The sequence below is a fragment of the Mastigoproctus giganteus genome, chromosome 11, assembly GCF_048544385.1.
Source record: "Mastigoproctus giganteus isolate SK-2022 chromosome 11, ASM4854438v1, whole genome shotgun sequence".
Taxonomy (NCBI): Eukaryota; Metazoa; Arthropoda; class Arachnida; order Uropygi; family Thelyphonidae; genus Mastigoproctus; species Mastigoproctus giganteus.
Genome location: NC_143585.1, coordinates 87,666,833 through 87,681,637, shown reverse-complemented (window position 1 = coordinate 87,681,637; position 14,805 = coordinate 87,666,833). Strand labels below are relative to the sequence as shown.

At 41.9% G+C, this 14,805-nt stretch overlaps 1 protein-coding gene across 2 annotated transcripts in view; it reads left to right on the top strand.

The window, feature by feature from the left end:
• neur (E3 ubiquitin-protein ligase neur) overlaps positions 1-14,805 on the top strand; it is a 186,908-nt gene that overhangs the window by 89,612 nt on the left and 82,491 nt on the right. Inside the window, exon 1 of one of the 2 annotated variants that reach the window (XM_090384253.1) lies at positions 6,617-6,988. The exons of the other annotated variant lie outside the window; for it this stretch is intronic. Within the exon in view, the coding sequence (XP_090240379.1) occupies positions 6,958-6,988 (31 nt within the window). The 5' untranslated portion in view covers positions 6,617-6,957. Of the gene's footprint in view, positions 1-6,616; positions 6,989-14,805 lie in introns of those variants that run through there. 2 annotated transcript variants of the gene reach the window in all.

Sequence of the window (14,805 nt, the reverse complement as noted above, 5' to 3'; positions counted from 1 at the left end):
TACACACACATACATACATAAAGTGAGAAAAAAAATGAGGGGATATATAACAGAAGGTAACAAAAAAAATATGTATAATAAGAATTACAAAATAAGGATGTTGCACACAACTTACACAATTATATATATATATATATTTATGTAATTTTTAATAATACATATCACATAATTGACACTTTAGATATTGTTTACCTTCCACATCTTAGAGAATTGTTAATGTTTTATATTACTGCATTCCAACTTTTCATTATCATAATTGTTAACATAACCTATTAAATTCATTATTATTATATTTCTAATTGTATGTTGACGTATACCCATGACCTATCAAGCCCCTAGCCTTGTAAGCTCTGATGGATATTTATTGCCCACTGTATCTGGTTGTGCGCAATAAAAATATTATTTTTTTATTTATATTCACCGCACACCTAAACAATAATTGCCACTGACCTTAATGGAGTTTTCTGTAATCCCTCAGCACAGCTTGAAGAAACTCGCGCCAAACCAAAGTGCTGAGACACAGTTTGGGCACTACTCAAGCCCTACTAGTAGCGTGCTGTTCAGGAGAAAAAACAATTTGGTTATTTTGATTTGGCTTTGCGTTATCAACATCCCCTTGTGTAGGAATGGACTAGCCTATGACACTGGTGAAGGCTCAAAGTTGGGAACGGCTGATATATGATCGTAGTTCGCACACTTGGCGATCAGTTTTTGAGTGTCGGCGAGGAAGAATGGGACAGCGTCGAGATCTTACCAGCTTCGAACGTGGGATGATGCTTGGGAGCGAAACGTGCGGGTGCTAGTATCTCGAAAACAGCCAGCATGGTTAAGTGCTCCTATCCTGTTCTGTCCCAAGCCTGCTGTGACTGGCTCAACAGAGTTGAAAAACCAGAAAAGGGTCACACGTGGGAGAGCATGAAGTCGATGCCTGTGGTGAGTGTCGTGTGTCTCATCTCATAACACAGCACAGTGCCCAGCTAACCACTCAGTACAAGGTAGGGATAGTAAGACCAATATCTACATTTTAGCCGTTATAGGCTATCGCGGGTATCTATGTTCACTGTGAGACACAAGAAACTGCGCCTTGCACAGGCACGACAGCACCCACACTTGACCACTAACGTGAAAATTTTTCACCTGATCTGATGAATCCGGTTTCCAGTTCTATCGTGTTTATGGGCTTATCTGCATTTGGAGAAAGCAACATGAGGCCACGAAACTTGGATGCACTGTTGGTGTTTTGCAGGCTGGAGGCGGTGGTGTTATGGTTTACAGGCGCCCCTTGAACGTTGTGAAGTGCACCCTTTAATCCTCGGGGCAGCTCGCCCCTGGTGTTAACATCTACTAGTCCCTCGTTCTCTCGCATATATACGGCTAATTGTCATCTGCCAATATCGACTTAACCAGAATAATCAGTTTATTATTATTGTTATAAATTACAGAGGCAGAGATCAGGGCTGTAGTGTAGTATGCGCCGTATACCATCTGGATTTTTTTTAGGTGAATGTCGTATACCTTCTGGTTTTTGAAAGACTTTAAAAAACAAATATTAAAATATATAACATTAATAACATTCATAGAGTATACCTTCTGCTAATTTTACGACTAGAGCACTGGCAGAGATCCTGCTTTGGGTCAACTTAAATGTAAAAAACAAAAAGATTTAATGAAAGAGTGCGACCTTTAGCCTCTTGGTGGGGACTGGCCATCAGCCCAAACTTAACTTCATATTTTCATCACACCACAGATATCTTCATACTGCCTACTACATCCAACAAGCCCTCGTAGGTGGCAAAGTTGGTAGGATCGCCGTTTCTCCACACCGGATGGAAAAGACCTGAGTTCGAATCCCGTCGATGACGGGAGGAATTTTTATTGGTCTTTTTCACAATGTCGCTGAGTTAGTCGGTCTCAGGCGAAGATAGCATGATTTTTTTCTCCCAGCAAAACAGAAAATCGACATCACAACACATGCAATATACACGGAGCAACGTGGCCTTAGTTGCCGATGCTCGTAAAACCCCACTATAACAACAACATCCTAGCAGCACTTAGCCAATCATAACTGCTGCATAGAGCCAGGAACACTCCCAGCTTACAAACTAGGTAGTATTCGTTGATACCAGATCACACTAGGCATCTTGAACAATGCCCCCCCCCCAGGCACCATGGAGGCTGCCAAACTACTAAATCACAACCTAACCACGTCATAAAATCCTAGTGGCACTGTGGATCATCGCTTCATAATGCTGCAAAATGGGCCAATCTACTCAGTGTGTTCGACGTCTCACCACATCCAAGTCAAGACCATATTCTGGACAGTACATGTCAACAGCACCATTCTCTGAAGCTCGGCTATAGCATTCGAAGACAGTCATTGGTACCCATGCGCACTGAAAGACATGGAACTATACCTTGCATGGGCAAGTCAGCACCAACACTGGACCACTGACTTTGTGGAAATTTTTTTGCCTGGCCTGAGGAGACGGTTTCCAGCTCTATCATGCTGGTGGGCATATCCGAATTTGGAGAAAGCAACGTGAGACCATGAAACCTAGGCGCCTCCGTAGCCAGGTGGGAAGGAGCAGCAGTGCGTAGCACACGCTTCTTGATTAGACCGGGGTTCGAGCCCGTCACCACCAAATAAGGAGGATGCGGAAAGGTCAGTGGGATGACCACCGCATATTCCCGGAGCAATATGGCCTTAGTTGCTAATGCTCCTAAAAACCAAATAACAAACAAACCATGAAACCTGGATACACTGTTGGCGTTCGGCAGGCTCGAGGCAACGGTGTTATATTTTGGGGACCGTTTACATGGCATGCCCTGGGTCCTTTTATCTCCATTAATCAGCGGCTCAATGTGAATGCCTGCGTTTCTGTCATCTCTGGCCAACTGCATCCCTTCATGATAACAGTGTATCCAGACAACTCCAGCATCAACAAGACAACGTGCAAAGTCACAAGGTCTGGCAAGATGCTAACTGGTTTTATGAACATGACAATGAATGCTTTGTATTCTCCCATGGCTGCCCAGCTCACATGATCTTAACCAAATTGAGTATGTTTAGGACCTACTGGAAAAGGACGTTCGATGCTATGGCCATCCACATGAAAATGTGCTGGTATTACTGGCCACATTGGTAGACATCCTGTAACACCTGTGGATTCCATGCTTGACGTGGTACTAGCTGTATTACAAGCAAAAGGTGGTCTCGCGAGATGTTAGGTAGGTGTAACTAATGCAGAGCCAACATTAGACTAGTAGAGTTTATGCTGGGTTGATTAGTAGAGTTTATTTGGGGTTGATTAGTGACTTTTTGACGGCTGCATGACAGTAGTAACCCAAATCATGCAGCACACTGACACGTGTGTGTGCTGCGACAACGTCGACCTGAGTTCCGAGCAACGATTCTCTTTGTTCGAAGCCAACAGAACGTGACAGGCGACGCCTCTCATGTTACGTTCTTTCAGCTTTCGAGGTGTTCTGGATAGTTTCTTGATGGTTTCGGCGCTAGTCCGCTGCAATTTGCATATCACCATTGGTCGAAGATGAAGGAGTTTGCTTCAGTGAATACGCCATTAATTCGGACTTAGCAGGATTGATCTTGAGACCGAACTGGCAGAGGTAAGACGTAGTGGTAAGACGTGACTGTGGTGAGAGTGTTGTTAATTTCTGCTTTTTCCAGATAATGGGAGTGAGTATCTTTGATATCATCCGCATAGCTCAGTAGACACCGAGTATGTGCAACACGTGGGGAGATGATAGATGAAAACAGAAGGCCCGAAAAACCCCTCCTTGTTAGACTCCTGCAGTGACGGATCTTGTAAGGGTGCGAGCTCTTGTATGAAGCTTTACAACTCTGTCATGCAGAAGAGAGGAGAGAAAGCATAGTATGTTCTCTGTGATCTGGAAGTGACATTCCAGGAGAGTGAGAAGTTGGTTTACGTGGACGGCATTAAATGCGTCCTCAATGTCTACGTAAGTAATAGCTAGTTCTTGCCTTTTCTCAAATGCTGACAAGATAGTACTCGTGGTCGCTAGCAGATTGGGGATCGTTGATCTGTTTGGAAGGGAGTAGTGAATTTGGTCTGGATTGCTGGACAAGGTCTGCTTAGTGAGGATGGAGAGTAAGGCCTCCAGAAGCTTTAGCAGGCTGGAGGAGTTAGAGATGAGCCGGTAGTGTTTAGGTTGCGATGGCGACTGAACTTTAGCTGAAGGTTTGATGAGATAGTTTTTCCACTGCTGTGAAAAAGTCTGGTTCGAGAGTAACTGGTTGAAGACAAAAGTGGCTGAATAATGTACGGACAGGCATTTAAGCATGAATTGGGGAACTCCATCACCGGCGGTTGACAAGGCTGGTAGAGAATTGATGGCTACGATCAGCTGTTGTTTTGTGATCTGAATGATATTCAACACCTTGTGCTGGGTGGGCGCTGAAATCCAAGCATCAATTCGAAGAATGGTTGTATCAACAGTTCAAAGAATCTTTTAGAGAAGGAATATATATAGACTGAGACATACATCAAATGCTAAAGGGGACGTTTTAATTAAAATAAATAAAATTTTTAAAAGCCTTAAACCTGTTTAAATTATACAGACATGGTATTATTTGAAGTTGTTACACCATTCTCATAAATTCTGGGTAATAGACCTCTTAAAATGCAAGTACGTCTGACTGTGCTTCAAAAACAGTCGTCACTAATGTTAAAAGAGAATAAGAAAATTCATGCTGTATGTCGAGAAGCAACTGGGGAGACTAGCTTGAAGACCCGAGAGAGGGCGAGCAAACAGAGCAGCGGGAATGGATGCGACAAAAGCGATTAGGATATACGTACTGGAAAGAGTACCGTAATTTAAAGGAATTTAATAATGCCTAACTTGGCCCAAAAAAAAAAAGTTCTGCCTGTTCTTGGTTGTTTGGCTTTCAAATACTGCTTGTTACTTATGGATTTAGCAGCTTTAAAATAGATTTATGACCAACCTTTTTCATTTCAGTACTACTAGATTATTATTGTGATTTTTTACTTTTTAGACCTCGATTTACTTCGGTGTTTCATAGTCCCGACACCTTTACAGTCGGCAAAATTGTTTTAGTTTTTTTAGAAGTTTTACATAAGGTTTTCTTCTGTGTGAAAGATAGCATTAACGACCGATCTCTCTCACACACACAGGTGTTCCGTTTCTGCTACGTGCAGTGCCTAACCAAGAGGGGGATTGTCGCCACTCTCCTCCCTAAAGCATGAGTAAATTGGAATAAATACTGATATGAAGTTTTATGGTGGCTATTCGCATTGTACTGTATATGTGTTGTTTAGTAAAGGCTGGTTAAAAGTCGAGATAAATTCGAGCTTAATTTTCAGTTAGTCATTATTATCATCATTGTATCGCCTCTCGTAGAAATATATCATCTTTGTTATATCAGCCCCTTCCTTAAAAATAGTCTGGATTCCGCTCCTGGCTGCATGTCTTTTTTGAGATATTTCTATGGGTTCTTTTCTTTTTAGTTAGCATCTGTGATTTCACATCTTTCAAAACAGTCTGAACTAGTCAACACCCTTTCACATATCAGCTCCAAACTCCCAAACTAAATTTTTCCTTTCCTCACTTATTTCTACAATTTCTTCTTTGGAACAACACCTTCCTTCGCGTGTATTTCCTGAAAATTTCATCTCAGTCTGCAGAGATTAAAGTCCTCTGTCAACAGGCTTCTATTTTTCGGTCCTTCAACGCATAGACACTGTACTACTAGAGTACTGTATGTTGATTATCAAAAATAACAAAGCGCGTACTAGACTTAGACTGTATTGGATTATTTACGTCACCAAGGAACTGTTGGAATCTTGACTATATATACAGTATATATATATCAAGGCGTTCCACGAAAAATTGTTAATAACCAAAGAACAGACACCGAACGAAAAGTAACCGGGGGGGGGGGGAGACGGTACCAATAACTGTCCCATATATCCGTTGGGAAATGAGTTTCCTGTCAGGGTGGAGAACACAATTCTCAGTGCCATGGTCACTCCTTCCTGTCGAGATTGACTGGACATGAAGGTTTCGCTTTTGTTCTACTTCCGCTCTGTTCTTACTGTTAACTGCCCTTCTGTACTTCCGGTTTCCTCCGGAAGGGAGGGGGGACGCTACGGGAATAACGTGAAGCAGCGTGGATTGTTTGGCAGTACGAACACTATTTCATTGACCTAAAGTAACAACAAGTAGAAAATTATAAATAACTATTGCTACTCTTTCATGATTAGCAAGCTTCTATAAATACTGTCCCACAAATTTACACGTGTGAACCCCTCACTCCTGTGTGTTATTAGTGGTTTGACCCATCCAGGTGTTTCATCTGCTTGGAGAAGGAAGTACAGACGGTTGCATTTCCGCTAGTGGCTAAGTGAACCGCTTAGCTATGTGGAGACTGGTCGGGACACAGTATGCTCTCAAGTGTTGGATTCGTATAGAGTCAGCGTTATAGATTAACATCGGCCTTTTGTCAGTCGTATTTTAGAGAAGCAGCTGTTTAGATTAGACTTGGATGAACCCACCACTACGTTGCGTAAGTTTTGAATGGCAAGAGCACGCGTCGTTGTATTGCCCCTTTGATACTGTAAAGGGCGGCGGGGGTCTTGTCATGTGCGACGAACGAGACTAGATAGTTTTGGAAACTCCCTTTCCTCATTCATAGATTTTGGTGTGTAGTTGCATCCGCGCCCTCTTCAGTAGTAACGCTGCTTCGCCGTTGAATTGACTCAGTCAGTGGTGCTAGTCTTGTCGGGTGTGGTGTTCAACTTCTCATGAATACTTGACTGCAGGTTTTCTTGTCAGGCGGAAATTAGCTGTGAAATATGCTTGTTTGTCTTTCTCTGTGAGACGAGACAGGTCTGTGCATCAGCTGACTCTGTGCGGAGTGTGTGTGTAGAGATTTGCTGAGTAAAACTTGCTGGGAAAATGAAAGTATTAAAGAAAATTAAGCGCCTGGGTTCGTATCCTTGTTTTCAGTAATACTTAATATGAATTTATAAGCATTTTTTATAAAAAATATTTTTTGCATAAATTGCATTTGATTTATGTGTAAGAAAATTGCTGAACTTTCTTTGCAGGGGAAGGATATATAGTTTTAACTATAGCAGATCCCAGATTGTTTAATTTCACAAAATTTATTTTTGTTGTATTTTTCTACTAGATTTGTAAGTATTTCATTACGTATTTCAGTATAAATTGAAGCAAATTTTCAGTGTTTTAAATAAATGCCATTGGGTTGTTTAAAATATACAGTGGAACCCGTTTAAGATGTTATGTCGCCTAAGTTCAGGCTCTTTGGTCTCGAGAAATCTAAATCAAAATTTTCATTCTCTTAAGATATTTTCTGGTTTAGAAATTCAAAATGTTTGCTTATTTAGAAAACTCTCACGGCAAACAGATGGTATGATGGGTACGAGGAAAACTTTTTATGGGCATTTTTCACAGAATAGATGAGTTAGTTTCGCTCGTGGGTTGCATAGTTTTCCTTCAGCTCCGGAAACTGCATTCTTTTCATCCTGCAAGCTGGTCCTAGAATACACAGTTTGAGCATTATATTATATTGACTTCTCATAGACTTAGTGCCTAGCGCTTATTTTAAGCTAACCCAACGCTTCCTTCGAAAATATCTAAAGGGACTGTCATTTTAGATGTCCATTTAACATATATTAATACGCAATAATAGAAATCTTTGTAAGTTTGCTGACAAAATTATATTACTGATAAATAATGAGGAAATTTTCTTTATAATGACACCGACCTCTCATAAGGAGTACCTTGACCACTACGAATTTGCAAAAGTTCTTTGTGGGTAAAGAAATGCAGCTGAAATCACACTTCACTGACGGTAAGGAGGACTTCTTTCTTCTGAAAGACAACAGCTGTAGCAAGGAAGTGGGCGCATTTGCAGCTGCAACCGTGGATTCGCTAGCAGATCTTACCGGAAGGCCTCGGGCTCTGTGCTGTCGATTTCAGTATAAAGCGGACCCCCCCCCCCCCTTTTTTTTTTTCTTAATTATTGACACTTCGACTAGCTTTTACTTCACATTTTTCCAGGGCTTAGGAGAAAATCCTGTTTAAAAGTAAGATATGAATCCCATTTCACATTTTTTCTTACATTTTATCTAATTTATATATCATTTTACTTTTCAAAATATTATCTGCTTCCTTCTCCTCGTGGATTTTTTCCATCCTGCGACGAGTGCAGGTACAGATGCGTGGTGTGGTTATGCCCGGTTTCTATTATTGGTCGAGGAATTCTGTGGCTATCCTACAGTATTCATAACATGTAAAAAAAGTATCCAGGATTGCTAATTTTTGGAGTTCCTTCTAGGTGTTTTCACCTTTTTTTGATCAACTGGTATTTGCTCGCTATCGTCTGATGTACTGGAGAAGGGGGTAAAAAAAAAATTTGTATTCACCCAGAAGCAGTTGCGATAGAAGGTCGAAACAAACGCCAAGTATTATTACACTTTTTCAACATAGTCACCAAACAAGATAACACATTTTTGCCACCTCTCAGTACACTTCCGGGCTAGCGAGTGGGTAAAGTGTGCCTGCCTCGGGCTTGGAGCAGATTAGTGAAAAAAACCTTGGGAGGTGCATTATAGCCACAGAAGCCGATGTGCCAACAACTAGAGGTTGTCACATACATTCTCTCAGATATGCCAGACAAGCTATACTTGCTACCCGGGAGTCTAAAACGCTGATGGAACTGATATTCGGGTGACACTCAAGTCAAGTGGACCCAATTTCGGCGAAGTCCGGACGGTCTGTGACAGCCAAATCCTCTGCTTGCACCTTCACGATGGTGGGACTGTTAGTAATCCTAGGTATAACCTCCATGCACAAATACATGGTGGGTGACCACCCAGGTGTGAACCAACGTAGTAAGCAGGGGTCGAGGTGTGGTGCCCACACCACATGGAGGAATGCAGTCCCTCTATGTTACCAGGTAGTACTAGGTGGTAGATGACTCTCATCAACCGGTGCAATACCACCACTTTGCTTATTGGAGGCTTGAAGTAGCGGAACCCATATTTAGTCTCTAGAGCTAAGTTCCGGTCAACCCTTCCCTATCTCTTCCATCATGCAGTATGATTGATGACTTTTGAGGTTATGATGAACATCTTGGCGAGATCCAATATTCCTTACATTTCGAGGGTACAGCTCTAAAACGGTGTTCGCAGTCCAGCCGCTAGTTAGTACACCGGACCGAACCTATTGGTAACTCTCTAGGAGGCTTCCGGATCAGCTAGTGTAGAGGTAGCTAGTGCTACCTCTACTCTGTGACTGGGGGGAGTCCGAGTAGTGTGTATGCGGGGAGCATTGTCGAGGCCACGTTATGTCAAGGTTCTGGGTATATTCTTACGATGTGTACGCTATATCCAAAAATTTCATTACTTCATACAGCATATCCCACCCACTTTTTCTTACTATTGAATACACCATGAATTGTCAAACTAATAGAGCAAGCTTATCTGCGAAAAGATCTAAACCTCCCAAGCACTTCCTAATTCATTTCACAAATATACGAGGTCTCAATTCTAATCTCAACAATGTCCATTTCCACTTGCAGTCTGCCAAACCCCATGTACTTTTTTCTGACAGAATCCCAGTTATCGGTTGATTCAACTACTGCTCATCTCAGATGCCCAAATTATTCGCTGTATGATTCCTTTCGCCTCAAAGGTGGTACTTGGGCATATGTCCGTTCTGATATTCCCTGTCAGAAACTTTGCAGTTTAGAATCTTCTCTTTGATCTTCTCTGGCTTAAAATCTCTCTACCTCATTGTGTTACATTTATCTGTTGTCTCTACCGTTCTCCCAACTCCACTAATCACTTGGAGCTCTTTGACTTCCTCTCTTTGCAACTTGACTTTCTCCAGTCCAACTTTCCTAACAGTGAGGTAATTTTCCGTGGTGATTTTAATATTCACAACTCCAGCTGGCTTCCATTTTCTAGTCACACTGACCCAGCTGGTCGAGATTCTGAGGCTTTTGCAATTACTAATGACCTTGGACATTTGCCTACAAGAATATCGGACAATATTAATCATACAAAGGGTACTAGGAAAGTTTTGCAATACAGCTTTGTTTATTTAATTTTTTCAAAGTAATTTCCTCTACATTCAATACACCTCTCCATCCTCCGAAACCAATCTTTAAACCAGTTCTGCCAAGTTTCACTAGGGAGTAAAGCACACTCGTTGTCCCAAGCCCGTAGAAAGTCCTCATCACTGGAAAACCGCCTCCCTTTTAGCTTCATTTTCACATGCGGGAACAGTGCAAAGTCGCAGGGAGCAAGGTCTGGACTGTAGGGAGGGTGCTCGAGAAGTTTCAGTCCTGTCGTGGTCAAATATTCGGTGCAGGCTTTGGCGCGGTGAGCTGGAGCATTATCGTGATGGAGGTACCAGGTGTCCATTCTTGACTTTGGCCGCAGGTTCTTCATAGATCCAATGACTTTAGGCAGGCATCGTTCAGTATACCACTTAGCTGTGACTGTCTTCTGCGTGTCCAAAACGACACGTTCCACAATTCCACTCGATTTGAAAAATACAGCTATCATTTTCTTCTTTACAGATCGGGATTTTCTGACAATTACGGGTATGTCGTCATCATCAAAGACCCAAACTTTGTTTTGAGCCTTGTTCGGCAGATCGTAATAGTACAGCCAAGTCTCGTCACCTGTCACGATGTTGTTCACATACCGAGATTGTCCCTTATCAAACTTTTTTAACATCTCCCGGCACCAAGTCACACGTCGTGTCATCTGCTCTTCAGTCAGTTGATGCGGCACCCAGAGAGAACAAAGTTTCTTCACGTGCAAATGATCTTGCAGAATCGAACGAATTGCTGGTGCATTTAGGCCCAAAGTATCCTCTATCTGTTGGTAGGTCACTCGCCTGTTTTCGTCAAGCATTTTCCTCACAGCAGTAACGTTTTCCTCCGTAACTGACGTTCGTGGCCTTCCCGGCCTCTCCGAATCCTCCAGAGTTAAATTTCCCCTTTGGAATTCTCTATACCACCTGAATATCGTTGTACGATGTGGACAATCATCATCTAGTGCAAGAGTCATTTCTTCTAAGCACTGGTCTATGGTTAAACCACGCACGAAATTATACCGCAAAACTGGCCTTATCTCATTTCGTGACCACGATGCCATCGCAAGCACTCTCTCACTACTAATGAATAACTGAGCCCATCGACTTGGCGCGGCGGCTACTATGCATGTAAGAACATGTCTCAACATGCAGCTTCCTGTGATTCATTGTTGCGTCATATTGCAAAACTTTCCTAGTACCCTTTGTACAGCCAACACGCTTGATCTTTTTCTCACAAACAACCCTTCTAAGTACATGGTCGAAATGAGAGGTCCTTTAGGCACTTCAGATCACAACTTGGTGATTGTCTCTTCTCCAATGGAGCCTTTATCTCATGACTGTTCCCAACCTCGTGTTGTTTGGCATTACAAGAATGCAAAATGGGATGACCTGCGAGATGTCTTTTCCTTGGTCGGATTGCCGTTTCAAAACTTCTGATATCAACGTTTGCTCAGATCGTGTCAGTGAAATTATTCTTGCAGGAATGGAATCCTTTATCCAATACTCCTCTTTAAAATCTCGTCCTTTATTTAAACCTTGGTTTTCCAATAAATGTGCTAAGGCTGTTCAGGAGAAGAATGTTACATATCGTAATTGGCTTCTTTCTAATTCTTCAGTCTCATTTTCTGCCTACACCAAAGCTCGCAACAATTGTAAAGCAGTTATTAATCAGTCCAAACTAGAGTTTCAACAGGCTAAGAGTAGAAAACTTGCTTCTTGCCCTAATGGTAGCCGAGCATTCTGGTCTCTTGCCAAAGCTATTGGCCGCAATTTCTGCCCATCTCTGCTCCCACCTCTGTCCAAACCAGATGGTTGTGTTGTCACTTCAGCCAAGGATAAAGCTGATCTGCTAGCATCCCATTTTCCTTCCAACTCATGTATTAATGATCTTGGTAAATCACCTCCCACCATTCTCAACATGCTCCATTCAATGCCTCCTGTGGTCTTCCAAAAGGATGTCAGAAGGATTTTGATGAATCTTGATGCTAAGAAAGCTCCAGGTCCCGATGGTATTTCTCCACTTGTTCTCAAAACCTGTGCTCCTGAACTTACTCCTGTTCTTTGCCGCCTTTTTTCACTTTCTTATTCCAAAGGTGTTTTTCCTTCTGCTTAGAAATTTGCTCATATCCAGCCAGTTCCTAAAAAGGGTTACAAATCCCTCCCATCCAAATATCGTCCCATTGCAATTACTTCTATTCTTTCTAAAGTAATGGAGAAATCAATTAACTGCCAACTCTTAAACTACCTAGAAACTTTCCGTCTGATGAACGATCACCAGTATGGATTCCGTCAGTGTCGATCCACTAGTGATATTCTAGCTTATGTTACACATTTATGGACTAATTCAATGGAAAGGTTCGGTGAAACGCAAGTAGTTGCTCTTGACATCTCAAAGGCTTTTGATCGTGTTTGGCATAAAGGTTTTCAAAACAAGCTACCATCTTATAGTTTGCCAACTGTTTTTAGTAATTGGTTATCCAGTTTTCTCTCTGATCGCTCACTGAGGGTGATGGTAGGTGGCTCTCTGTCTTCTAACTTCTCCACTAATGCCGGTGTCCTCAAAGGTTCAGTTCTTTTCCTCTTGTTTATTAATGACCTTCTTCCATTAACTGGAAATCCTATCCATAGTTTTGCCGATGATAACACATTGCATTCCACTTTCCATTTTGAGAACCTTGCCCTGCTCAATCTGCATCAACTTCTCGAAAATCTGCTACCAATTCCTTAAATGCCGATCTTCATGTATTTCTTCAGTGGGGCAAAGACAACTTAGTTGATTTCAACCCTTCTAAAACTTATATCTCGCAAAAAGGATTCTTCTGCTCCTATGCTTATCTTTAGTGACACTCCGATTTCTAGGCAAAATGATATTTCTTTTGGGGATTACCCTGACTTCTAATCTCTCTTGGCACAAGCACATTACAAATATTGCTTCCTCTGCATCTAAAAAACTTGTTTCTCTTTCACTCTCGGCGTTACTTTTCTTCCAAACAGCTGCTCACTCTGTATAAATCGCAAATCCCCCCCCCCTGCCATGGAATATTGTTCCCACATCTGGGGCGATGCTCCCAAAACCTCACTCAGGCTTCTTGATTCCATTCAGAAGAGGGCAGTTAGGTTAATTAATGATTCATCTCTAAAAGTCTCTCCATTCGCTGTCTCATAACGTACTGTTTCTGCTGCATGCCTTTTCTACAGATACTTCCACGGGCACTGTTCTTCTGAATTGGCTTCTATAATTCCCGCTCTCTCTTTCAAAACAGTCCGAACACGTGCCGCCACCAGCCAACATCCATTTACTGTCCAACTTCAAACTTACAGAACCAACTTTTCATCTTCCTCGTTTATTCATTCAGCTGCCGTTTTCTGGAACAACCTTCCTTCATACGTATTTCCTGAAAATTACAGTCTACAGAAGTTCAAGTCCAATGTCAACAAATATCTTCTTTCGTCCTCTCAATCTCCAACCCAAGCACGGTACTAAGTACTATAGTTTCTAATAGAAATCATTTCATCATTAGCAGCAAACTGTTTTTCACGAAGAAAGGACTTCAGAACAGTAAAGAGAAAAAAATCCGAGGGTGTAAGGTCGGGGGAATAAGCAGGATGCAACAATATTTAAAACCGAAATGAGTGGAGACATCTCAGTACAGCATGGAGAAACAGGGGGGGGGGGGCAAATATCGTGGAGGAGGCGCACGCTTTTTGACAGCTTTTCGTTTTTTTTTTTTTTTTTTTTTTTCTTTTATAGCAGCACGTAGCTTTATGGTTGAAATAATACTTCGCCGTCCCAATACAATCCGTTTGATGGTAATATGTTAGTATTACACAGTTGCTGATCCCAAAAAAAATTACAGGATTACCTTTGCCCTTGCAGATTCTGCAAGCTTCCATTGTTTTGATATTTGCTTACTTTCGGCATCTTGGTGATGAATCCAAGTTTCATCCATAGTGACTAGCCGTGAAAAAACATAACGTGGAGAAGGCGCTCGCTTTTTGACAGCTTTCTTCGTTTTTTTATTTTTCTTTTATAGCAGCACGTAGCTTTATGGTTGGAATAATACTTCGCCGTCCCAGTACAACCCGTTTAATGGTAATATGTTAGTATTACACAGTTGCTGATCCCAAAAAAAAAATTACAGGATTACCTTTGCCCTTGCAGATTCTACAAGCTTCCATTGTTTTGACATTTGCTTACTTTCGGCATCATGGTGATGAATCCAAGTTTCATCCATAGTGACTAGCCGTGAAAAAAAAAAAAAAAAAAAACGCATTGCTTTTCCTGGCACATCAACAGCATTTCATGTGCACATTGTGCCCTTTCCTTCTAATGGTAAGGGGTCAGAAGTCTGGGAACGCATCACTTTACTCATATGCAATTGTTGATGGATAATGTTTTCCGTAGACCCTACACTAATTTGGAGTTCTTCAGTTAATTCTTCGACGTTAATACGTCAATCTTCCAGGATTAATGCTTCAATTTTTGCAACACTTTCTTCTGTTATAGCAGTTGCTGTGTGTACTGGGATTTCTTTATGATGCCCTGATGTTCTTCCACATTTGAATTTACGAATGTGCAACAACACTAACCTGGGCAGGCGCCTCCGTAGCCAGGTGGGAAGGAGCAGCAGTGCGTAGCACACGCTTCTTGATTAGACCGGGGTTCGAGCC